The sequence below is a fragment of the Myotis brandtii genome, unplaced genomic scaffold (assembly GCF_000412655.1).
Source record: "Myotis brandtii unplaced genomic scaffold, ASM41265v1 scaffold463, whole genome shotgun sequence".
Classification (NCBI taxonomy): Eukaryota; Metazoa; Chordata; class Mammalia; order Chiroptera; family Vespertilionidae; genus Myotis; species Myotis brandtii.
The window spans coordinates 1,583,465-1,608,169 of NW_005367694.1; the positions used below are offsets into that span (position 1 = coordinate 1,583,465).

The 24,705-nt window shown below is 40.3% G+C and overlaps 1 protein-coding gene across 3 annotated transcripts in view; it reads left to right on the top strand.

Moving 5' to 3' along the window:
- MAPK1 (mitogen-activated protein kinase 1) overlaps nt 1–24,705 on the top strand; it is a 64,588-nt gene that overhangs the window by 12,578 nt on the left and 27,305 nt on the right. For all 3 annotated transcript variants that reach the window (XM_014547096.1, XM_005875499.2, XM_014547095.1), the window contains exons 2-6: nt 7,888–8,070; nt 10,466–10,655; nt 19,978–20,094; nt 21,717–21,831; nt 22,125–22,256. In XM_014547096.1, coding sequence (XP_014402582.1) covers nt 8,060–8,070; nt 10,466–10,655; nt 19,978–20,094; nt 21,717–21,831; nt 22,125–22,256 — 565 coding nt within the window. In that variant the 5' untranslated portion in view covers nt 7,888–8,059. The remainder of the gene's footprint in view (nt 1–7,887; nt 8,071–10,465; nt 10,656–19,977; nt 20,095–21,716; nt 21,832–22,124; nt 22,257–24,705) is intronic.

The following is a 24,705-nucleotide window of genomic DNA, read 5'->3' on the forward strand; positions in this document are numbered from 1 at the left end:
TAGTTTGCATTTCCCTATGACTCACCAGTCATCTTGTCATGTGTTTATTATCTCACTTCAGTGTCTATAATCTTTTGCCTATTTTTAAATATTGTGTTGTCATCTTATCTTGAAGTTTGTAAGAATTCTTTATATTCTAAATACATATTGCAAATTTTTTTCTCCTGTCTGCACAGCTCATTTTCAGCCTTAATGGTATTACTGGACTTGTTTACCCATTTCATTCACAAGATCCCACTCAGCACCTTTCTTTTCCAGTCTTTCTAATTCCTCCTGTCTCCACTGTCATCATTCTTGTAGACTTCAGGGGTTTTACTACTCCCCTCAAAGGTGTGGTTGTTTTTCTTTGTTCAATTATTTTACTGACTTAAGAGTGCTACTGGTTTATAGTGCCCTTGGGCCCGAGATGTTAAATGTCTTTGCACTGGGTGGCATGGTTTAACACAATGAACCTGCTTAAAATGCCAGTTAATGTGCTTGTTGTTTAGTGCAAGCTGCTATCATTTCTCACTATTGCAATGCTTCAAATGGTTTCCTTGTTGTGTTTTGTTTTTCCTTTTATACGATTCATTCTTAATATCACAGCTGGAAAGATCATTTAAAAATATAAATTGGGCGCCGGCTGGCTTGGTTCAGTGGTTGAGTGTTGAACCAGGAGGTCACAATTCAATTCCAGGTCAGGGCACATGTCGGGGTTGCTGGCTCGATCCCCAGTGCAGGAGGCAGCTGGATCGAAGATTCCCTCATCATTGATTCTCTCATCACTGATGTTTCTATCTCCCTCTTCCTCTCTGAAATCAATAAAAATACATTAAAAAATACATATATATAAATAAATTGGGTATTCTTAGTCCCCAGCTTTAAGTGGAAGTGCATGTAAGATAAATCTTAAATCCTTAGCACAACTGCCAGGTTACTGCCTATTTCTTTGCCCTTATCCTGAGCCATTCCCTCTCTGCTTGGTACACTTCAGCCACATGGCCTTCTTTTGGGTCCACAAAGACTCAGGCCTAACCCCTCCCTGCTCGATAGAATACTTAACCTTCTCTGCCACCCCTCAACCTGGCTAATTCCTGCTCATTCTTCAGGTCTCTGTTTTAAATGCCACTTCCATAGAGAGGAAGAGCCTTCCTTAAGCCCCTAATTAAAATAAGCTCTCTAGTTATGCATGATGACATTAATTATATAATTTATATATTGTTTGTTGGCTTCCATTCTAATTTATATATTTATAATATATATTAATGTTTTTTATCCCCTCCCATATTATATAAAGTTCATGACAACAGGAAGCTTTCTATTTTTACACTGCTGTATTCATAGCGCTCAATACAATGTAGATGATTGATAAATATAATTGACTTTAATATTTAAATTTTTTTAAGTTATTCAATATGCTTCCTTCAAGGTCCCAGACTGACATTTCTTCCTCTTGAATACAAACTTCTTTACTAGTTTTCTGTCTGACATTTCCACTGAGTCTGTAAACTGCCTAATGAGAGTTCTTAATCTTTATTCTGCCATGGATCCTTTCGGCCAGCGGTCGCCAACTGGTGGTCCGTGAGGTCTGAAAGGTTGGTGACCGCTGCTTTAGGCAGTCATTGAAACCTGTGGCTCTTCAGATTGTTTTTAAATGAATAAGATAAATTATTTATGATTACCAAGGAAATCAGTTTTCTTCAAATACTGCTTTTTAAATATTGATAAAATACATCTTTAATGTATGTGCTTCTTTATTAATGCCTTAAATAGCAAGCTCAAGCAGCAGATCTAAGAACTGCTGTAATTTCAAAGTAGTAAGAAGTATAAATATTTTGAGAATTACAACTATAGTCTTCTCACTAGTCTTAACTATTTCTAGTTTTAGCCTCCTTCAGTCTATAGAAATACCTGTGTTCTGATAGTGTCATTCTCATGGTCCAAGGATTCTTTCTATTATCAGAATAAAGTATAGATTTCTTGCCCTGGCTGGTTTGGCTTAGTGGATAGAGCATTGGCCTGCAGACTGAAGGGTCCTGGGTTCGATTCTGGTCAAGGGCATATGCCCGGGTTGTGGGGGGCATGCAGGAGGCAGCCAATCAATGATTCGCTCTCATCATTGATGTTTCTCTTCCTCCTTCCCTCTCTCCCCTCTTCCTCTCTGAAATCAATAAAAATAATTTTTTTTTTTAAAGTATAGATTTCTCGGCTTTCTCAGTCTGGCATCACCTTTTTTGCTTTTCCCCTGGGCGGGTTCTAAACTCCAGCCATATTGAATGACCTAGCACTTGTACTCTACCTTCCATGCTTTAGCTCCTGCAGCTCTCCTTTCTACAGGTCTTTCTCATTGACGGCCTATATTTAAACCTTACCTGCTTTTGAAGCGACCATTAAAATACCACCCTCTGAAAGATGTCCACAGATGTTAACATAGAGCAGTGCTTATGTTATGTTCAATAAATTGCAGCTATTTTAAAATAAGAATTGCTAATAAAACTTCTTTTCGTTATTACCACCATTTAGTTCCAAATAGTAAATTATAAACATTTTGAGTGATGTACATACAGGAAACAAGGCAAAGCAATGTATCAATAATATACAGTGAATACATAAATAATTACTATTTAGGATTGTTTGATCTCAGTTTGAATGTTTATTCAATTTACATCTGCACAATGAGAAAGTTATTTAATAAACCTGGGTATTTCTGATCCTAACTTAGTCATCACAAAGAACACCAATAATCCTTATAGATATGATAGATTTAGAGTGCTGTCAATCATTTATTACAAAACAAAACCCTCAAGTTCCTAAGAATTCTAAGTTTTTTAAGTATTTTAATGTACTTTGCTGCTGAGTACTCATCTGCCTCACATATAATATATACCAAAAACAGAAGTCTTGACATGAGGGAAACAAAACTTAAAGTATGACATCAACTATGTTAACTGTTGTTGCTTTTTACAAGGTAGTAAATAAGATCTTGAAAGGTGGAGATGTGATCAAGAGTAGAGAGTATTAAAAGTTTGCAATATAAGCTAGCCTGGATCAAGACTACAATGGAGCCCTACATACCATATAAATCAAACTAAGAAACATTGAATATATTCTCCCTCCTTACCATGACCAATAAACCTTAAAGACCTGGAAGCTCAAGTTTTAATTGATATTTGGGGGCCTATTTAGAGTTTGGTGCCAACGGTTCAAACCAAGCAGATCTCCAGCATAGCCCTCTTCTATTCTCAGCCCCAGCATTCTCCACCGTGAGCTTGAGCTTGTGTGTGTGGGCACATGACATGATATTCCAGGTGTAGTGCACACCCTGCAAATGCTGCCCCTTGGTTACCCCTTGTGCACACACTGGAGGAACATTCTGCTCAACAGAGCCATTGTGCAGGAGGTACACACAGCCTTGGAAGCCAATTTGGGAGACAGGTGGATTCTTGAGCTCCTGATGGGCATGTTCCCTGGATCCCATAAACTACTTCATGAGGAGGGGCATGGCTGGGTGAGGGCCAGTCATTCCCATGTATGTTCTGCTCATTTTCCTCTCCATGTGTTGGCCCTTGCCTTTCTTTATATTTATAACCTTGCTCCTCTTTTGAAAGCCCGCTCGCCTTTCATCTTTTAATCCTCTCCTTAAAACCCGTATTTGGACTTAATCTACCCAGCTTTTCCAGTGTTTCAGATGTGTTTTACTATGATAAAGGCAGTATGTATGTATGTTGTCTGTTCCTCTCCTTCCCTCATTAAATTGCAAGCTTCTTAAGAGTTGGGATCATTATTTGTTTTTGCCACCGGTCCTAACATGAAGTCTCACAAATAGGAAGTGCTTAACAAGTGAGGTTTGAATCTACCACAACTCTGGCATCACTCTGGTGTTGTTGTGGTAACCCTATCAAAACAGGAAATGAAGTTAGTTTAGGATGATTTGTTCATAATTGACTCATTCTGGTTCCCCTTTCTTCCCTAAGTGATCACAAAACATGTTAAATAATCTCCAGAATTTTGTGGGCTTCTACTTTCACATTTACTGGTCAAATACATTTCTGGAATCTGTCTGTTCCCACCCACACAGGCCTGGGAATAAACCACACATCCAAGGAACCCTGGTTCCTTTTATGAGTGCTCCCTGATGAAGTAATTGATATAGAATACTGTATATACTGCACATAAAGTGTACAGTTTGATAAGTTTGACATACCTTCCCATGAAATTATCAACACAATAAAAATAATAAACATACTCATCACCTCCAAAAGTTATCTAGTTTCAATTTATGTGTCCCTCCCACCAGCCCCAGGCAACTCTGTTGATCTATTTTCTATCCCCATAGATTAGTTTGCATTTTATATGAATGCAAGAAATTTTCTTTTGGTCTGGCTTCACTCAGTATAATTATTTTAAGATTCATCTGTATTGTTTATACTAATAAAAGGGTAATATGCTAATTAGACTGGTTCGACTGGCCATCTTCCGGACATCTGACATCCTTCCAGACAAAGCCATGGTGGTGGGGGCCGAGGCAGAGGCAGTTAGGGGCGATCAGGCCGGCAGGGGAGAGCAGTTAGGGGCGAGATCAGGCCGGCAGGGGAGGGCAGTTGGGGGCATTAGGCGGGCAGGCAGGTGAGTGGTTAGGAGCCAGTGGTCCTGGATTGCGAGAGGGACCAGCAGTCGGACATCCCCTGAGGGGTCCCGGATTGGAGATGGTGTAGGCCGGCTGAGGGACCCCCACCCCCAGTATTAGTATATTCACCTTGACCCCTTCCCATTCACCTTAGAGGGATGAGTTAAGAAACTATTCTCCTAATCTTGAGCAATTTATTTAACCTTGAATTTTTATTTTTGAAAATAGCAAATTTATCAGCTAAAAGAGAAATATGAATACCTAAAATTAATCTACCCAAAGACTGTGTAACCACAGATTGGATTAAGATCCCAAACTGAAACCTTAAGTTGTTTACAGAACTCACATTTAACCCATTGTACGCCATAAGCATCTGTAGACGCAAACTGTGGACCCTCCCACACGCGCATCTATTAAACTGTTTTCCCTAAGTGGCCCTGACCAACTTTAAAATCATTTTTCGTGAGAATTTTCAGCTGAAAATATTCAAGAACACCCAAATTGTGAGTAATATATTTATTTTTATAATATTCATTGCAAGTTGATTTTTTAAATTAAATTCAAAATATTGTGGCGTGTGGGGATGGTTTCCGTTTTGGACTCGTGGCAGTTAACTGGTTAAAGCAAAAGCTGTAGCATATATAGCAATAGTTGGGAGAAGGAGCAAGGATTAAGTTCTTAGAGGGGAAAAAAAGAAAATGGGGTTGATAATACCACCATGATTTTAAAACTAACACTATTGCCCTAATCAGTTTGGCTCAGTGGATAGGGCGTCACCCCAAGGACTCTAAAGGGTCTCAGATTTGATTCCAGTCAGGGGCACATACCTCGGTTGTAGGCTCAATCCCTGGCCCCAGTCAGGGTGCATTCTGGAAGCAACTAATTGATGTGTCTCTCTCACATCAGTGTTTCTCTCTCTCTCTCTTCCCCTCCCTCCCACTCTCTTCAAAAATCAATGGAAAAATGTCCTTGGGTGAGGATTAACAACAAAAAATTAACACATATTAAGAGACACCAAATAATCCATGGTAAAAGGTATACTGATAAAATATATTTGTCAAGTATCAGAACAATAAATATATAAAACAAAACTGAGAAATCCAAGGAGAAATGAGCAAATACACAGTATTATGGAAGAGTGTAAACTGTGATTGGTTCTACAACAGATTGTGTAATCCAAAAAGACAGCAGAATGGAGTAGAGCAGACAAGAACAGACCCAATTCCATAGATAGAGTCACACCTTCTTTTCAAGTGGGAACGAAATGAGAATGATCTCATACCTTCTCGCTTAAAACAGAAAGTGTTGATGTAATTGGAGGGGCACACTAACCATAAACCCCTCCCCCTAACAGTCTTGTTCTTGAAAGCAAGTTTATGGCCATGGTCATCTTTGACTACCATGTTTCAGGAAAACTAGAATTTTACATGTTGAGTTTAAACCAATATTTTGCAACTATTTTAACCTGTATTCCCTTTTGTTGAACTTAAGCTCTATGATTTGAATTTCCCTAAAAGAGTTTTAATTTCTAAAAATATTCTCTTACATCGATATTTCTCTCTGCCTTCCCCTCTCTCTTAAGGATTAGAAAATAAAATAAAAAATAGTAAAATAAAATTTATTCCCAATATTGATTAAGCTTGCTTAATATATCCTTTTGCCTGCCTACCTTCAAATCAGTGGTTTGGGTCTTCATTCAGCAAACCAAGGCAAAATAAGATTTAAGCAATGATTCTTGTATTTAAGGAAATAGATTTCAAAGTATTGGGGGCACCTGTGCGCACTATATTAATGGTATTGTGGGAGAATTGAAGCTGGATAAGATAAGGTCCCCCCTATAGCAGTGATGGCGAACCTTTTGAGCTCGGCGTGTCAGCATTTTGAAAAACCCTAACTTAACTCTGGTGCCGTGTCACATATAGAAATTTTTTGATATTTGCAACCATAGTAAAACAAAGACTTATATTTTTGATATTTATTTTATATATTTAAATGCCATTTAACAAAGAAAAATCAACCAAAAAAATGAGTTCGCATGACACCTCTGACACGCGTGTCATAGGTTCGCCATCACTGCCCTATAGCATAGTTTTGTGATAGAGTCAGACAAATGCATCAAATAATTATCTGAATAAATAGACTGATAAATATCATTATAAAAGCACAGACTTGAAATAAACTTGTTTTACTGTTTTATATTTCTAGCACTTACCCTGAGGAAACAAGAAGTAATGTCTTATTGCCTGTCAGTGTTATTTCATTGCTTCATTTGATGGGCCAGATGTTGATATTTATTAATATGAAACGTTCTTGCAAAAAAGAATACTGATCGTACAGATTCAAATTTACCATAAAATTAAAGATATAGTTGTAATTGCTTCTCCTTGGATTTCTATTAGGTCAGACCTTAATGACAACTTGGAAAGAATTGGGCCTTTTTGAACTGGGCTATGAAAGTATTTTTTGAAAAATACTTTATAGGTTTTGTTATAAGACTACTCAAGTGTCTTGGTTAAATTTCTTCCAGGGGGAGAGAAAGTCATGTCATTTTGATAAAAAACATTCAAGGTGTGTCCCCTTGGGTCCATTTTGTTAGGGATGAAGATGTAGTTGATGGTCATGTGAATGTTTTGGCTGAGTCAGAGGAATCTGAAACAACAGTAGGAAATTGTTTTGGAGGCAGAAATGATTACTCTCACCAGAATGCAGTTGCTGTTAAAAACAGTGAGAAAGCCCTGGCTGGTATTTCAGTGGTTAGAGCATTTGGCCTGCGCATTGAAGGGTCACAGGTTTGATTCCTCTTCAAGGGCACATACCTGCGCATTGAAGGGTTGCAGGTGTGATCTGCAGCCACAATCAATCTCTTTTCTCCTCTTCCTCCTCCTCCACCTCTTCTTCCTCCTCATCCCTGCCTCCCTCTCTTCTTCCCTCCCTCCCTCCCACGATCTAAAAATCAATGGAAAAATATCTTCGGGTGAGGATTAACAAAACAAAAAAACAGTGGGAAATGTTCGTGTGTGTGTCATAAACCCATGTTGCCAGGTTTATAAAAATGGGCATCCACAATTACCAGGGCCAGGCCCTCTGCTCCCTTTTTCCAGCTGCATCTCCCATAGTTTGGGGCCTTTTTGTGGATAAATACATGCTGCCTTCACATGTATTAAACAAATATTTAACTAGAGTGTTAAACATTTAATACTTTATCAGTTTGCATTCTTTCTACCAGGATATTCTGAGTTGTTTTAATGCTATCTCTTACCCCTTCCTTTTCCTTTTTTTAGCTCTGCTTATGATAATGTCAACAAAGTTCGAGTAGCTATCAAGAAAATCAGTCCTTTTGAGCACCAGACCTACTGCCAGAGAACCCTGAGGGAGATAAAAATCCTACTGCGCTTCAGACATGATAACATCATTGGAATCAATGATATTATTCGAGCGCCAACCATCGAGCAAATGAAAGATGTGTATCCTTTGCAGACATCGGGCTCTAGTACTTGGTACCTTGTTGAGTAAATGTAATTTGAAATGTCCTGGACTTACCAGCTGAAAGAAAAAGTATATAGAGCACATTTAAAGGGAAATTGTAATATGTTTGCCATTTACTATAACACTTGCATTATATAAAATTTTTCTCTGATGCATTTTATCAGTTCTGTTTTTAGTGTCTTTGGACAAATTCAGTTTTCTCTTGTCAATTTCAGTAAAGATTTCCTTTACGTGTAGTTATGGAAAATCTTGGATAATACCATTTCTAGTCATGCTTTCTTCATTCAAGATATAGTTTGTTATGACGATGAAACAGAAAAGAAAAAGTTGTAGACAGAGAGAGAGAGAAGGTACTCTGGATATCACCTGGTCAGATCCAGACAGTCCTAACCTTAGACAAAGTCATTTTACCTTTAGGTCTCCGTTTTCTCATCTTTAAAATTAAGGTACTAGTCCAGGGGTGGGCAAACTTTTTGACTCGAGGGCCACAATGGGTTCTTAAACTGGACCGGAGGGCCGGAACAAAAGCATGGATGGAGTGTTTGTGTGAACTAATATAAATTCAAAGTAAACGTCATTACATAAAAGGGTACGGTCTTTTTTTTTTTTTAGTTTTATTCATTTCAAACGGGCCGTAGTTTGCCCACGGCTGTACTAGCCCCTCATGATCTTTAAGGTGACTCTCCTCTGAAATTATGTAATTAACTAGGACCAACATTTAGAAATCTGGACTAAGGAGGTCCAGAGGATGCTACCTGGGCAAAGACTATATTTGGAAGATAAAGGCATTAAATATACTGAAGAGGATCTGCCAGAAAAGTTACAGTTTCAGCTAGTGCAGAATTCCTACCAGCTTGCCTAATTTGCATTCTGCGCCTCCAGGGAGAGGTAGCTCACTATCTCTAGGCAGCCCTTTCCATTTTTAAATAGCTCTGTCACTAAGTTGTAACATATTTTAAGTGAAATAACTTCTGCTCCTACCAACTGTTGTCTTGTTTTACCTTTTGCCATAAAAATCAAATCTCTTTCTGATAACAAGTTTGCAAGTAAGGTTTCATTTGAATCCCATGTCATGTCTCATCTAGCATGAATCTGTAGGAGACATACATTAATATGAACACAGAAATGAATAAAGGAAAGGCAAAATAGCCCTAGCCGGTTTGGTTCAGTGGATAGAGCGTCAGCCTGCGGACCAAAGGGTCCCAGGTTCGATTCGGTCAAGGGCACGTACTTTCAGCATAGGCCCTGGTCAAGGGCTCATGCAGAAGGCAACTAGTCGATGTGTTTCTCTCACATCGGCGTTTCTCTGTCTTTCCCTTTCTCTTTGACTCTCCCTAAAAATGGAAAAATAGCCTTGTGTGAGGATTAATAAAAAATAAAAGAAATGCAAAATAATTACTAATGAAATGCTATTATGGTGAAGTTAAAAGCTAAAGGCTTGCCTTGGTCAGTGTTTCTCACTGGTTAGGGTGTCAGCCTGTGCAATGAAGGATCTCGGGTTCGATCCCCTGCCCTAGTTGGGGCATGTGCAAGAGATAACCAACTGATGTATCTCTCACATCGATGTTTCTCTCTCTTTTTTTCTCTCTCTCTTTCTCTCCCTCCCCATCCACCTCTCCTTTCTACTCTAAAAAGCAATGGAAAAAATATCCTCAGGTGAGGATTAACGAACAACAACAAAAAGCTAAAGGCTTATAACTTAATTTCTGTAAATAATTTAGCCATAGCTAAAGTTATAGATGCTTAGATACATGAAAAGAAAGCAAGAGAAACAAAACTAGCACAAGCACCTTTCTCATAGTCTTATTTAGGATCTTAACATTAATTAAAAAGTCAAGTAAATAGATTGAGGGTTGAATTTAATAGCAGTGTGTTTTAGGCCTGTATTTCCAAAAGTTTTATGGTTGATTTTTGAGGAGAAGGGAACAAGAAGGGAGGTAGAAGAACAGTGACATTACAAGTTGTTGCTGGGCCAAAGAAAGGAGTGTATGATGCTTGCTGGTCACCACCTTCACCCAGCTCTTTCCAACAAGCGTTGGAGGGGCTTTTTGATGTTGGACAACTCGGAGACCAAGAAGTTAGGATTTCAAGATTGGTGAATATTTCCATAACAGCCTGTTTCAGGTCTTAATGTAGGCAAATAATAGGTCATTATCAAGCAAATATAATGCTGTTTGTCTCACAAGATCTAAAAAAGAATTAACTACTTCAGATTCCTTACATAAAGGAATTTCAAGTTTTCATCAGTTTCTCATTTCCCTTATGGTCCTCATGATGTTATAATGAACTGATTGAGGAAAGGGTTCATTTGTTTTCAGTGCTTTGCTAAGTGTGACCAGCTGTTTGGTGTGTTACCTTAACCTGTCCAAACAGATATATAGTACAGGACCTCATGGAAACAGATCTCTACAAGCTCTTGAAGACACAACACCTCAGCAACGACCATATCTGCTATTTTCTTTACCAGATCCTCAGAGGGTTAAAATATATCCATTCAGCTAATGTACTGCACCGTGACCTCAAACCTTCCAACCTGCTGCTCAACACCACCTGTGATCTCAAGGTCAGGCAGGTTCTTTACTTTTAGGATGATACATATTGAAAAAACTTTTACTGGGCCTGTTTTTATTTATTCTTACTCATATTTAAAATTATACCAGAAATATGTGAAAATATTTTTATGGCAAAAAAAAAAAAATTCAAGAGTACTAGTTCTCTTTCCCATCCCATTGTTCCTTCCTCTCCAGAGGTAACCAGTATAACAGATTAGTGTATTTTCTTACAGAGTTTTTTCTATGCTCTTACATAATGTGTACTTTAAAAAATATATACGTTTCTTGGTTTTTAGAGAGAGAGGAAGGGAGATAGAGAGATAGAAACATCAATGAGAGAAAAACATCATCTATTAGCTGCCTCCTGCATGCCCCCTACTGAGGATCCAGCCCGCAACCTGGGCATGTGCCCTGACAGGGAATCAAACCGTGACCCCTTGGTTCCTAGGTTGACGTTGAACCACTGAGCCACAAGGGCTGGGCCATGATGTGTACTTTTATGCTTATACTAGAGGCCTGGTGCACGAAATTTGTGCACTGGCCGGGGGGGGGGGTCTCTCAGCCCAGCTTGAACAGTCCAGGAGCCCTCAGGGGATGTCCGACTGCCACGGAAGCAGAAGAGGCTACCGCCACTGTACTCGCCAGCTGTGAGCCCGGCTTCTGGCTGAGCGGTGCTCCCCCTGTGGAAGTGCACTGACCACTAGGGGGCAGCTCCTGCGTTGAGCGTCTGCCCCCTAGTGGTCAGTGTGTGTCATAGCAACCAGTTGTTCCGGTTGTTCCAGCATTTGGTCAATTTGCATATTAGGCTTTTATTATATAGGAAGGATATAAAAGTAGGATCATGTGCATTATGTGTAAGTTAACATAATCATCTGTTTCATTGGTGACTGTTTTCTTAAAAAAATTTTATAAGAAGAATACTCAGGAAACCTCAATGACTTTAATACCCAAATAAGGCATTTTCAGTAAGCAGGAAAACTCTAGATCCTTTACAGTCCTGAGAATTTCCTTGAATATGAGCAGCATATCCTATATAATAAAAGGCTAATATGCAAATTGACCGAACGGCGGAACGACTAGTCGCTATGACGTGCACTGACTACCAGGGGCAGACGCTCAACACAGGGGCTGCCCCCTGGTGGTCAGTGCGTTCCCACAGGGAGAGTGCTGCTTAGCCAGAAGCTGGGCTCACGGCTGGTGAGTGCAGCGGCGGTGGGGGGAGCCTCTCCTGCCTCCACAGCAATGCTAAGAAGTAGCGAGCTGAGTAGTAAAGAGCAGTGAGTAGGTGGATGGACATCCTCCCAAGGGCTCCTGGACTGCGAGAGGGATCCTGGACTGTGCGAGGGCACAGGCAGGGCTGAGGAAACCCTCCCACCCCAGTGCACGAATTTCGTGCACCAGGCCTCTAGTCTATATATATACACTTCTATTTTAATAGGTAGCAAAGCTAAATAAGTAGGGAAATCTACAGATGTTTTAGGTAAGAAAAAGGAATGTGGATTCAGTCTGATAAAAATTAATGTGCATTCAAGAAAACCTAGAGCCTGGTTGGCGTGGCTCAGTGGTTGAGTGTCAACCTATGAACCAGGAGGTCATAGTTTGATTCCCGGTCAGGACAGATGCCAAGATTGCGGACTCAATCCTGTGCAGGAGGCAGCCTTCGGTGGTTCTCTGTCATTGTTGATGTTTCTGTTTCTCCCTCTCCCTTCCTCTCTGAAATCAATAAAAATATATTTTAAAAAGAAGAAGAAGACCTAGATATCCTCAGGTAGACTCCTGGGCTCTGGGCTCTGTGCTGGCAGCAGCAGGGGTGGATGTGGTACTGGGCATGGACAAGTGTGCGAGCAGGCAACAGAGCTGCTTTCAGCAAGGTGGAGTTGGGTGTGCCATCGGCCCTTCTTCCCTGACCTGCTGGTGGCCCACCAGGTGGCACTGCTGCACCTGAGCTACAGTGGATGCATCACAGGCTGTACTGCCCTTGCACACAGCGCCACTGCTGGCCATCACTGGTCTGCATGCCATGCCCATTGCCCTGTAGCCTTCATGGACTGGATATGCACCTTCCAGGAAAGGTAGAAAAGCTGTACTACCTGCAGGTCGATTCAGCCAAGTATCTCTGCCTCAAGGCCATCACGCTGTTCACACCCAATGCCTTGGGCCTCTCAGACCCAGTGCACATGGAAAACCTTCAGGAGAAGGCTCATTTGGCCCTTACCGAGTACATCAGGCCCAGTACCTGTCCCAGCCGCAGTACTATTGGCGCCTGTTGCTCTGACTTCCCACCTTGCACTGTCACCGTCTACCTCATCTTCCTCTGTCCTTCATACATCTGGTGGGTAAAACTCTGATCTGAAACACGCTGCTGTTCGGGAGAATGTACCTTCAGTTGACCCTATAGCTCCAGGGTGGACAGGATACTGGGGCACCATGGCCTGGTCTGCAGAATTTAAGGAAACACAGCTGCTTGGGCCTCAAGGAGATTCCCCAGACCAAGGACCCCAGCTTCTCTTCTCAGACGTTTTTGTTTTTTTTTTTTAATGATCATAAAACCAATGACTGATCATCCAGGCTCCTGCCTTGTCTTCTTCAGAACCCTAGCCAAGATGGGAGAGACTGAAGTTCTAATCCTAGGACAGTCTTACACAATCCTGGGACAGTCTTGACCCTCAGCACTCCAGGAACTCCTGGGAAGGTAGGGTTTGCTTCCCTGGTATGATGGACAGAAGCCTGGCATCTGGACTGGAGGGGCAAGCCACAGCCAGGAAAGATTGATACAGCTCCTCTGGACATGGGATCCATGTTGTACACTACATGATAAATGAATTAAGGCTAATAATAAAGGTGTTTCCTATCTGCAAAAAAATTAAAAGACGATAAATGGAAAGATATACCATATTCATAGATTGGAAGACTTAATACTTTTAAGGTATTAATATTCCCCAAAGTGATCTATAGATTTAATGTAGTCCCTATCAAAGCCCCGGTTGGCTTTTTTGCAGAAATGAACAGGTTGTTCCTGAAATGCATGTGGAAATTCAAGAGACCCAGAATAACGAAAACAACCTTACAAAAGAATAAAGTTGAAAGACACTTCCTAATTTCAAGCTTTACTAAAAAGATAGAGTAATAAAAAAAAAAAAAGTGTGATGTTGGCATAAGAGTAGTCATATTCATCAGTGGAATAGAATTGAGAGTCGATAAATAAACCCATAGGTTTATGATCAACTGATTTTCGATAAGAATGCTAAGATCATTCATTGGGGAAAGAATATTCAACAAATGGTCCTGGAGCAATTGGATAGCCATACGCAAAAGAATTACATTGGGCCACGCCTCACATCATGTGCAAAAATTAATTCAAAATGGATCAAAGACCTAAATTTAAGAGCTACAACTAGAATCCATTTAGAAAACATAGAAGTAAATCTTTGCAATTTTGCATTAGGCAGAGCCTCTTAGACATTGGCACCAAAAGCACAAGCAACAAAAGAAAAACAATGGATTTCATCAAGATTAGGAATTTGTGCCCTGGCTGGTGTGTCTCAGTTGACTAAGTGTTGTCCCATGCACAGTAAGGGTGCGGGTTCCATTCCCAGTTAGGGCACATGCCCCTGTTGTGGGTTCAGCCCCCAGTTGGGATTCGTACAGGAGGCAACCAATCGATGTTTCTCTCTCTTTCCTTCTCTTTCTAAAATTAATAAAGCCATAAAAAAAAAAAAAGATTAGGAACGTGTGCTACAAAGTAAACCATCAAAAAAGTGAAAAGACAACCCACAAAATGAGAAAAAATGTTTGTAAATCATGTATTTCAATAAGATATACCTGGACTGCATGATAAACTCTTACAATTCAAAAATTAAAAGATAACCAAAAAAAAAAAAACCCCAAAAGATAAATAACCAAGTTTAAAAACGGGCAAAGGATCTGAATAGACATTGCTCTAAAGAAAATATACAAATGTCCAATAAATATATTAGTCAGTAGGGAAATGCAAATCAAAACCACAATAAGATATCACTTCATACAAAGTAGGATAGCTGTAATTAAAGTCAGATAAGCCCTAACCAGTTTGGCTCAGTGGATAGAGCGGCGGACTGAAGGGTCCCAGGTTCGATTCCGGTCAAGGGCCTGTACCTCGGTTTCGGGCACATCTCCAGTAAGGGGTGTGCAGAAGGCAGCTGATCCATGTTTCTCTCTCATAGATGTTTCTAACTCTATCCTCTCCTTTCCTCTCTCTTAAAAAAAAAAATCAATAAAGTATATTTTAAAAATAAATAAATAAAAAATAAGTAAGGTAAGTGTGAGGATTTCACTCCTATGTATATGCCTAAGTGAAATGAAACATGACCACACAAAAAGTACACGAAGATTCATAGCAAAATAGCCTAAATATAGAAACAGTTCAAATGTCCAAATGATGGATAAAATAAAATGAGGTAGATTCATACATGGAATACAAGGGAGTGAAGCACAGATACATGCTACAACATGGATGAACATTATTTTGTAAGTGAAAGCCAATCATAAAAGGCCACATATTGTATAGTTCCATTTATATGAAATGTCTAGAACAGAAAAATCTAGACAGATTAGTGGTTGCCGAGGACCAGTGGGATAGGGAAGACTGCTAATGGGTTCAAGCTTTCTTTTTACAGTTATAAAAATGTTCTAAAATTGGCCCAGCCGGGTGTTGCTTAGCAGTTTCGAGTCTCGACCCAGGAACCAGGAGGTCACCTGTGTGATTCCTGGTCAGGGCATATACCCAGGTTGCAGGTTCGATCCCCAATAGGGGGCGTGCAGGAGGCAGCTGATCAAGGATTCTCTCTCATCATTGATGTTCCTATCTCTCCTCCCTTTCTTTCTGAAATTAATAAATATATATACATTTTTTAAAAAGAATGCCAGCCCTGACTGGTTTGGCTCAGTGGATAGAGCATTGGCCTGTGGACTGAAGGGTCCCGGGTTCGATTCCGGTCAAGGGCATGCACCTTGGTTGTGGGCACATCCCCAGTAGGGGGTGTTCAGGAGGCAGCTGATCGATGTTTCTCTCTCATCGATGTTTCTAACTCTATCCCTCTCCCTTCCTCTCTGTAAAAAATCAATAAAATATATTTTAAAAAAAAAGAATGCCAGTCAGGAAATGCAAAAGGAATAATAAAAGTTAGAAAAATTACGTTTTGCAACCTCTAATGTTGATTTGTGCACTATAATCCATGGATCCATTGTTCACCCTCCTCAGACTAATCCCCTGGGCTACCACTACCTACCCACATGGATTCCCTCTTCATCTCACACCTAGACCATGTCTCAGTCTGGAGCCCACTCTTAACTCCACTTGGATGCTACATATCCCCCTGGGCTGCTGAAGTTCTCTCCACCCCACAGAGAACATTAGGTCACCTGATCCCACCTAATAGCTTTTGGGCTGGATTTCCAGGAAGGAAAGGACAAGGAGGAGCAACTGTACCCTTCTTTTGAACTTTAAGAAACATGTATTGCAGCATAGTGATATGTTCAGTTGTCTTTCCTAGTGAAGGAATGCTGCTCATTCCAATTTTTAATTTTTCTTCCTTAATATTGCCACTTTGAACACTGTAATTTTATTAACAAGATTATTTAATATTTTAGCCTGATAACTTTTACACTGATTTTTATTTTTAAGAGCTTGTTAATTCATTATTGTGAAAATACAGTAAATCCTCGCTTAATGTCATTGATGCTTTCTTCAAATTTATGCAAAATGACGTGTAATGAAACCGGTTTTACCATAGTCTAATTGATATAAGCAAAAGTTAAATTTCTTATCAACATTATAACAAAATGATGTTATTCAAGGACCTGCTGATCTAGAATGTCTGCCAATTAATTCACCCCAATTGTTATGCTTCTTAAAACATTTAAAGTAAGGCATTTGTTCATCAAATGTTGAGAGCTCACTATGTATAGGACACTTGGGAATAAAAAGTAAGTCAAGCCCTAACCGGTGTGGCTCAGTGGATAGAGTGTCGGCCTGTGGACTCAAGGGTCCCAGGTTCGATTCCGGTCAAGGGCATGTACCTTGGTTGCGGGCACATCCCCAGTAGGGGGTGTGCAGGAGGCAGCTGATCGATGTTTCTCTCTCATTGATGTTTCTAAGTCTCTATTCTCCCTTCCTCTCTGTAAAAAATCAATAAAATATATTAAAAAAATAAGTCAAGTATTGCCTTTTTCTAGCAACTTACATTCTTATTTATTTATTTTTTAAATATATTTTATTGATTTTTTTACAGAGAGGAAGGGAGAGAGATAGAGAGCTAGAAACATCGATGAGAGAGAAACATCGATCAGCTGCCTCCTGCACACCCCCAACTGGGGATGTGCCCGCAACCCAGGTACATGCCCTTTTTAAAAAATATATATATTTTATTGATTTTTCTACAGAAAGGAAGGGAGAGGGATAGAGAGTTAGAAACATCGATTCAGCTGCCTCCTGCACACTCCCTACTAGGGATGTGCCCGCAACCAAGGTACATGCCCTTGACCGGAATCGAACCTGGGACCCTTCAGTCCACAGGCCGATGCTCTATCCGCTGAGCCAAACCGGTTAGGGTGCAACTTACATTCTTGCTTGGGAGACAAGGATATGCACAACTATCATGGATTATGGTTGTGTACTTACATATAATAAACTTCTAACAAGATAGTAGAAGAGTTCAGAAAAGTGAGCAATTCTTGGAAGTGGTGCTGACTCCTGGGAAACTTCTCAGAAGAGTAACTTTCAAGCTGGGTATTTAGGTTAGGAATGGCGTAGGTAGGGCACACAGTTGAAAGGGCATTGCATGGTCAGTATGGTCTGGAGTAAATAGGAGCAGGTCTGAGACAAAGATGGCAATGGGAGAGACGAGATAAGGACAGTGAATGGCCTTGAAAGTCATGCTTAAAGAATATGGGCTTCATTCAGTATGCAAAGGTTAAAAGGTTTTTGAACCAGAGAGGTGACTTACATTTTAGAAATGACACTTAGGTAAGATTTAGAGAATGAATTAGATTGCAGGCAGGGAGACTAGCTTTTGCTAAGTCCAGAGGAGTGTGGTGACACATAACCTCATTGGTCTGTGAATTTCTTTTCTGGTTTTAAAAAAAATCTATCTGGGATTTGTTTTGTGATTCAACAGACCCACGGAAAGCTGTGTATCAAGTCTAGATCCATCCAGTCTATGTGATGCTAGTGTAGTATCTGTGGTCATGATCTCAGACTTATGCTAGTTTTTTGCTGCTGACAAGATGCAGTATTTCTTCTCTGCACAATTCAGAATGTGGCTTCAGGAATCCATTTACACTACAGAAAGCAGGCTGAGTTAGAAGATAGAGTGTTAGCTCTAAAAAAGAGAGAAACGATGGGTCACAGATGTATTAAGAAGTTCGAGCCACACACAATTGAAATGGGTCGGTGGTAGTCCAGCATGGTAGGTGAGGCTCTGAATAGCATAGAGGATTCTCCTTCATATGTAAGAAGACATCAATCATTCATTGCTTCTCTAAGTTGGAAATCGTGCCAAATGGGATCGTGTTGCTAGTGAACCTCATGGGTACAAGTACTGAGGTGGCTTCCTGCAGTTTGTTTCACAGGTATTGGTAGAAAAGGCTCTAAAATTAGGGTGCAGGTACATGAAAGTCTCAAGTCAAGCCAAAGTTAAAACACTTATGGCCATTTATCAACTAGATCCTCTAACAGGCCCATGGGTGTCAGGGGTGTATTGGCATTGGCAAGCACGTCAGTTTTGAAAGGTGAGAACGGTGAGTACAGTGACTGGAGTTAGCTGTCAGAGCTTTGGAGCAGGACCCAGGACTTCATCACCATGCAACTCTGTGAGAGCACACATAGAAAGTGGCCTTGCCCTAACCGGTTTGGCTCAGTGGATACAGCGTCGGCCTGCGGACTCAAGGGTCCCAGGTTCGATTCTGGTCAAGGGCATGTACCTTGGTTGCGGGCACATCCCCAGTAGGGGGTGTGCAGGAGGCAGCTGATCGATGTTTCTCTCTCATCGATGTTTCTAACTCTCTATCCCTCTCCCTTCCTCTCTGTAAAAAAATCAATAAAATATATTTAAAAAAAAAAAGAAAGTGGCCTTGGGAAGAGTAACTGGAGAAGCAGATGTGCTATTTGCTCTTTTTGAAGATACAGTGACAATATGTCAAAAGATGGAAATTATGAAACACAGATATGTAACTCTCCTTGAATGCTACAGTTGAAGCAAGCAGCAGGGCCTGTGGGATCAGGGGTGCTACAAGACAATGCTATTGTCCAAGGCTATGGGAAGACATTTGTGAGGTGGATGGGAGCTTTCTGTATTTTTCTGAATTATTGAGGCACTCTACATGGAATATCTAAACAGAGATTAATGTTCATTTAAGCCCTATGTATATCTCTTAGGCATGCCCCTTCCTCCTTTTTTTTTTTTTTTTTAATGTCTCTTCCTCTTGTCTCCATTTTATGGCCTGAGTGCAGGCCTTTATCAGTTCTTAGCTGAATTAAAGCAGTAACCCTCCAAATTAGTCTCTGTCTTCCAGGCTGCCTTCTATACTTTGACCTGTCGTTGTTAACATGCTTCTCTCTTTCTTGGGTTATTTATCATGCAATTGTATTGGACTAAGTATATTACAGTTATATTTTATGTACATTGGAGTGTGGAATAGCATCAAATATGAAATGGCCAGGTGATGGAGGACCAGCAGTACTTTTTGTGAGTCAGGAGAAATAAGAAGCTGGATATTAAGGGAAAAATGATTTGACTTCAGTATATGAAGCCTCTTTAAAGCTTTGGGAATGAATTTGTCTGCGAGGAAAGTGGAAAGAATCTTTGGAAATGCCTACATTTATGGAACAGGTGGAAGAATAGCAGGAAGTGAAGTCTGAGAAGTAGAAGTGCAGGTTGAGGAGCTGATTTTAGCAATGATGATCCTGGGAGTGCCAGCAGGTGGGGACCTAGAAAGGATCCTGGGTGGTTTTTGGTGACTTTATTTTTCCTCACGACAGTTTTTGTCAAACAACCTAAATGAGATTGTTGTGGAATAAGCAGATAATGAAAGGTGGGATGCTTCTTAAAATGTGTCCTATTACAGACTCCTTCAGCCTGTTCCTTGTCTCTAACGTGGGTTGTCATCACTGCCTTCAGGTTGTGAGAATAAAATAAGAATGAATATGTAGAATTCCCAGCAAAGTACCTGCCACATAGTAATAGTAGTAACTACTTATTACTGATATTATTGCTATTATCTTTTTTATTTTATGACATATTAATATTAAATTGGTTAGAATCTCTAAGGTGACCTTTTTTTCTCTCTCTCTCTTAGATCTGTGATTTTGGCTTGGCCCGCGTTGCAGATCCAGACCATGATCACACAGGGTTCCTGACAGAGTATGTAGCCACACGTTGGTACAGGGCTCCAGAAATTATGTTGAATTCCAAGGTAAGGAGCAAGTTTGCATATAAAGAAAAAAAGCCTCCCTCTCAGTAAACCTGTTTCCACTTGGGTTCAGTCTTGGCCTGTTTGGGCAGAACCAATGTGCTGTCATAATCTTCTGTTCAGCATTGAACTCTGGGCCCTGGATTTTGGCCTCGGCTGGAGTAGTGCTGACGTGTAAGAGTTGGAGAGTGTGCCTCTCTGGTCACTGTTACAATAATTGGTCTTTGTCTTTGCTCAGCTCTACGGATGTTCCACCCGTGGCAGCTTTTTTGTTGTTGTTGTTAATCTTCACCTGAGGATTTTTTTCATTGATTTTTAGGGAGAGTGGAAGAGAGAGGGAAAGACAGAGAGAAACATCGATGTGAGAGAAACACATTGATTGGTTGCCTCCTGCGTGAGCCCCGACCAGGGCCCAGGCCGGGAGGATCCTGCAATCAAGGTATGTGCCCTTGACTGGAATCGAACCCAGGACCCTTCAATCCACAGGCCGATGCTCTATCCACTGTACCAAACGGGCTAGGGCTCTGACAGCTTTTACACCTGCTGCTGCCACTGCTGAGTGTAGGCTGGGTTGGTGTTAGAGGTTATCAGATTTAGCTGATAAAAAAGAATGACTCTTCAGCAAAATTACAATATAATTTGGAGAAAACATAGGTGTGGAAAGGATAAGAACTGCTATGGATTCTTTAAAATTATATAATCCTGTTTCCAAATGACATGTGTTCCTCTGATCTCCAAGTGGCTGTGGAAGAGTGCATCCAGTTCACAGGCAAACTCTTCTTAGAAGTCTGAATCTTGGTCAGAAAAAATAATTGATTGAATAAATATATAAAAGCAAGGAAAAGGAAAGTATGATATCTTTGTTAGGCTTATGAAACAGGTGGAAAGCATTGAGAGCTTCTGTGGAGATTGAGATTCAGGGGGGGTGTTGTGGGGTTTTGGGGTGTGTTTTTTTTTATTGATTTCAGAGAGAGGAAGGGAGAGGGAGAGAGGGATAGAAACACCAATGATGAGAGAATCATTGATTGGCTGTCTCCTGCATGCCCCCTATTGGGGATTGAGCCCACAACCTGGGCATGTGCCCTGACTAGTAATTGAACCGTTGAACGCCTGGTTCATGGTGATGCTCAACCACTGAGCCGCACTGGTCGGGCTTCAGCTTGACTTTTTAAAAAATGATTTGCAAAATGGATAAAAATATTCTATAAGTGTAACAGTGCCCCTTTTGAGTTAGTTTCCAAGTTTCCAAAATGAGTTAATAGGCTACGAATGTTCTAAACTAATAGGTGTAATTGCTTTTTCTTGTTTCTAGCTTCAATTTCTAAGGATGCTAATTTTTTCTCTCAAATTATTTGAAAAGAATGAAGTATACTTTGGAAATTCTTATTTCATAATAACATGATCAACTTTGAAGATCAATAAGATTAAGTACTCTTGGTTGTTCAACATCCTTTAAGAAAACAAAATTATTATTGGTTTCTCTATCTTCTTCATTTATTTTTGAATTATAGAGCCAAAGGAGAGGCTAAAACTCCTGACAATCATGTGCCTGTCATGTAGGAAGATCTCGTTTTGTCTTGTAACGCCAGATACCATTTTCCATCTTTTCTCCCTTCCTATTGCAGGGCTATACCAAGTCCATTGATATTTGGTCTGTAGGCTGCATTCTGGCAGAGATGCTCTCCAACAGGCCCATCTTCCCAGGGAAGCATTACCTTGACCAGCTGAACCACATTCTGGGTAAGAGCTCATTGGGGACTAGATTTATTCATTTCATCAGTTTATATCAGAGTCATTTCATTAAATTAAGAGTTTTAACAGCTCTTTCACCTATGACAGACATGAGTTTTTAATGGTCCTTGATTCAAAATGATAAGACCCTTGTAAAAAAACTTGTTAATAAGAAAGGTAAGTATTGGCAAGGTGGTATGAGAAGACATTAATTATCAAAGTCCATTCTGCCCTACAGCTGATGGTGTGTGGTCAGTTTACTTTGGTCTTGATAATTAAAAGGTATTTATTTTATCTAATAGGTATTCTTGGATCCCCATCACAGGAAGACCTGAACTGCATAATCAACCTAAAAGCTAGAAACTATTTGCTTTCTCTCCCACACAAAAATAAGGTGCCATGGAACAGGCTGTTCCCAAATGCTGATTCCAAAGGTAAATATTATTTTGTTGATTATTTTTCTTAAGTTTAGCTTCCTGTTTTTGTGTTTGTTTTATTTGTTAAATCATTAGGTCACTAGCCTGTAAAGTTAGCCTACTGGATAATGCCTACTTATTGCTCTCAGGCTTCGCTCCTGTTTGTTTTCTTACTCTTTCCTATAGACATGTTTTATATAAGAATATGTGTAAGGCCTTTTTTTTTTTTTTTTTTTTTTTTTTGTTTTTTTTTTTTTTTTTTTTTTAGCTGATTTTCCTTATGTTAAGGTTATAAACTTCTGAGATTGGTCTCCTCAGATAATAATTGACACCACTAAAATTCAGAAAATTAATGTTGAAATGCAGGTTTTGGATTAATACAATGAAGCAGGTAAAGACTATAAATAGAATAAAGTGGAGATATGGAGTTGGCAGTGCTAGAGTCAACAGTACAGCATCATGTGTTAAGAGCACAGGCTTTGCAGCCTTTAGGTTCAATCCATAGCTCAGCAACTTAACTAGCTATCTGAACTTTGGACAACTACTTAACCTCTCTGGGACTCAGTTTTCCCATTTATAAAATAGGGTTAGTAATAGTACCTGTATTATAGTAGTAATAGGGTTGTGCGAATGTCTAGACCACTGGCATTTGTAGGTCTAAATTTTGAGATCTCAAGACTGAAACTTTTTAATTTATGTATCTTGGACATCTTTCCAAATCTGAAGTTATAACTACAGAGTGTTCCCTGGTAGGGATGACCCATAATGTCTTTAGCTAGTCACGTATTGGACATTGAAGTTTACATCAGTATTTATTGCTGCATAACAAACACCACACCACACCACAACTTGGGGCCTTAAGACAACCACCACATATATGTTTATGAGACCATTAGGCTGGGTGTACACAGGTGGGTGGGTCTGCTCTATTCACCTCAACTTGTATAGTCTAAGGTGGCCTTATAACATCTTGCATTTGGTTTGCCTCTCATCCTATAGTAGAACAGACTGGGCTCTTCATGATGGTGGAAATATTCTAAAGGAGCCAGAGCAGAAGCTGCAAGGTCTCTCAAGGTCAGGTCTCAGAACAGCAGACACTTGTGCACAGTGTAATGGTCAGAGCAAATCACAAGGTTACCACAGATTCAAGGGGTGGGGAAATTAATCTACCTATAGATGGGAGGAGCTATAAATAATTTGTGGCCATATTTAATCTGCCTACAGATTGTTTCTAGTTTTTTTACTGTAACATACATTTGTTTATCTAATAAATAGATCTAAGTGTCTATCTGTGCCATCAAGGGTTCTAAGACCTTGGACATAAAACAGCAGTAAGACAGATTAAGAGCCTAGATTTATATGAAAATGACATAAAGAAATGAATGGAAGCTCTCCGGGAACTCAAGAAATTAAAACTTTTCCAGCTGAAACATAAGCACTTTTAAGTCTAGTTAATGATAGTTCACAAAAAGGAAATGTAATTGTCTCATAAATATAGGGAAATGAAAGGTACTCATTTTTATTCATTATATGAGATATGAACATTAAAAGTCATTAATTCGGGGGGTTGAGGGGAGCGCTAGGCTCTGCCCTTTGGGACTAGATTCGGCTCTTAGGCCTTGGCTGGGCTCTTATGGGCTAAACTCCACCTTTCCAGGCTAGGCTCTGCCCTTCGGGTCTGGACTCTGCTCTTCTGGGCTACACTCTGCCCTTCTGAACTGGCTTCAGCTGTTCAGGGCTAGGCTCTGCCCTTCGAGACTGGGTTTGGCTATTCAGGACTAGGTTCGGCTCTTCTCTTTGGAGCTAGGCTGGGCTCTTTGGGGCTAGGCTCCACCCTGCAGCCTGGGCTGGGCCCTTTGAGACTAGGCTAGGCTCTCCAGAAATAGGGTCAGTCCTTCAGGACTAGCTTAGGCACAAAAAGAAAAAAAAAATTATTTGAAGTCAAAGCAATTGCCACCCCTAGCTTGTTACTATCACGGTGATCTATGAGGTCAACTCATGGCCCAACGTAACTGCCCTCTGATCTAGGGAAGATGCATGCATACTAATGGGTCAGATTACATGGCCTAACTAAATTGTTGTTAGTCTTCATTAGTGGGGAGGAAATAGTGGACAGAGAGCCTCAAGAGTTTCTTGTGCCCATACCAGACAATGAATGCCAGCCTCGGTGGGGTCAAGTCCAGTATCTAGAGGCCTTGTCCTCTCCAGCACCATCTCCATCATGGAGATGCTTCTCCGTAATGCAAGAAGCTTCCTCCTCAACCTTTCATGAAAAAAATCTTTCACATGTCTCTTGATAGCCCTATCCCTCCCTTACCTCTAGTATTTTTAAGCTTGGCTCATACTTTATTTTCTGGATCCCAGTGCCAACAAATCACTTTAATTTCTATGGCAACTTGCTGCACACATGTTTGTGGAGAAAATAACCCACAAGTTGGTGGTAATTGGGTGGGGAAATGGCCTCCAC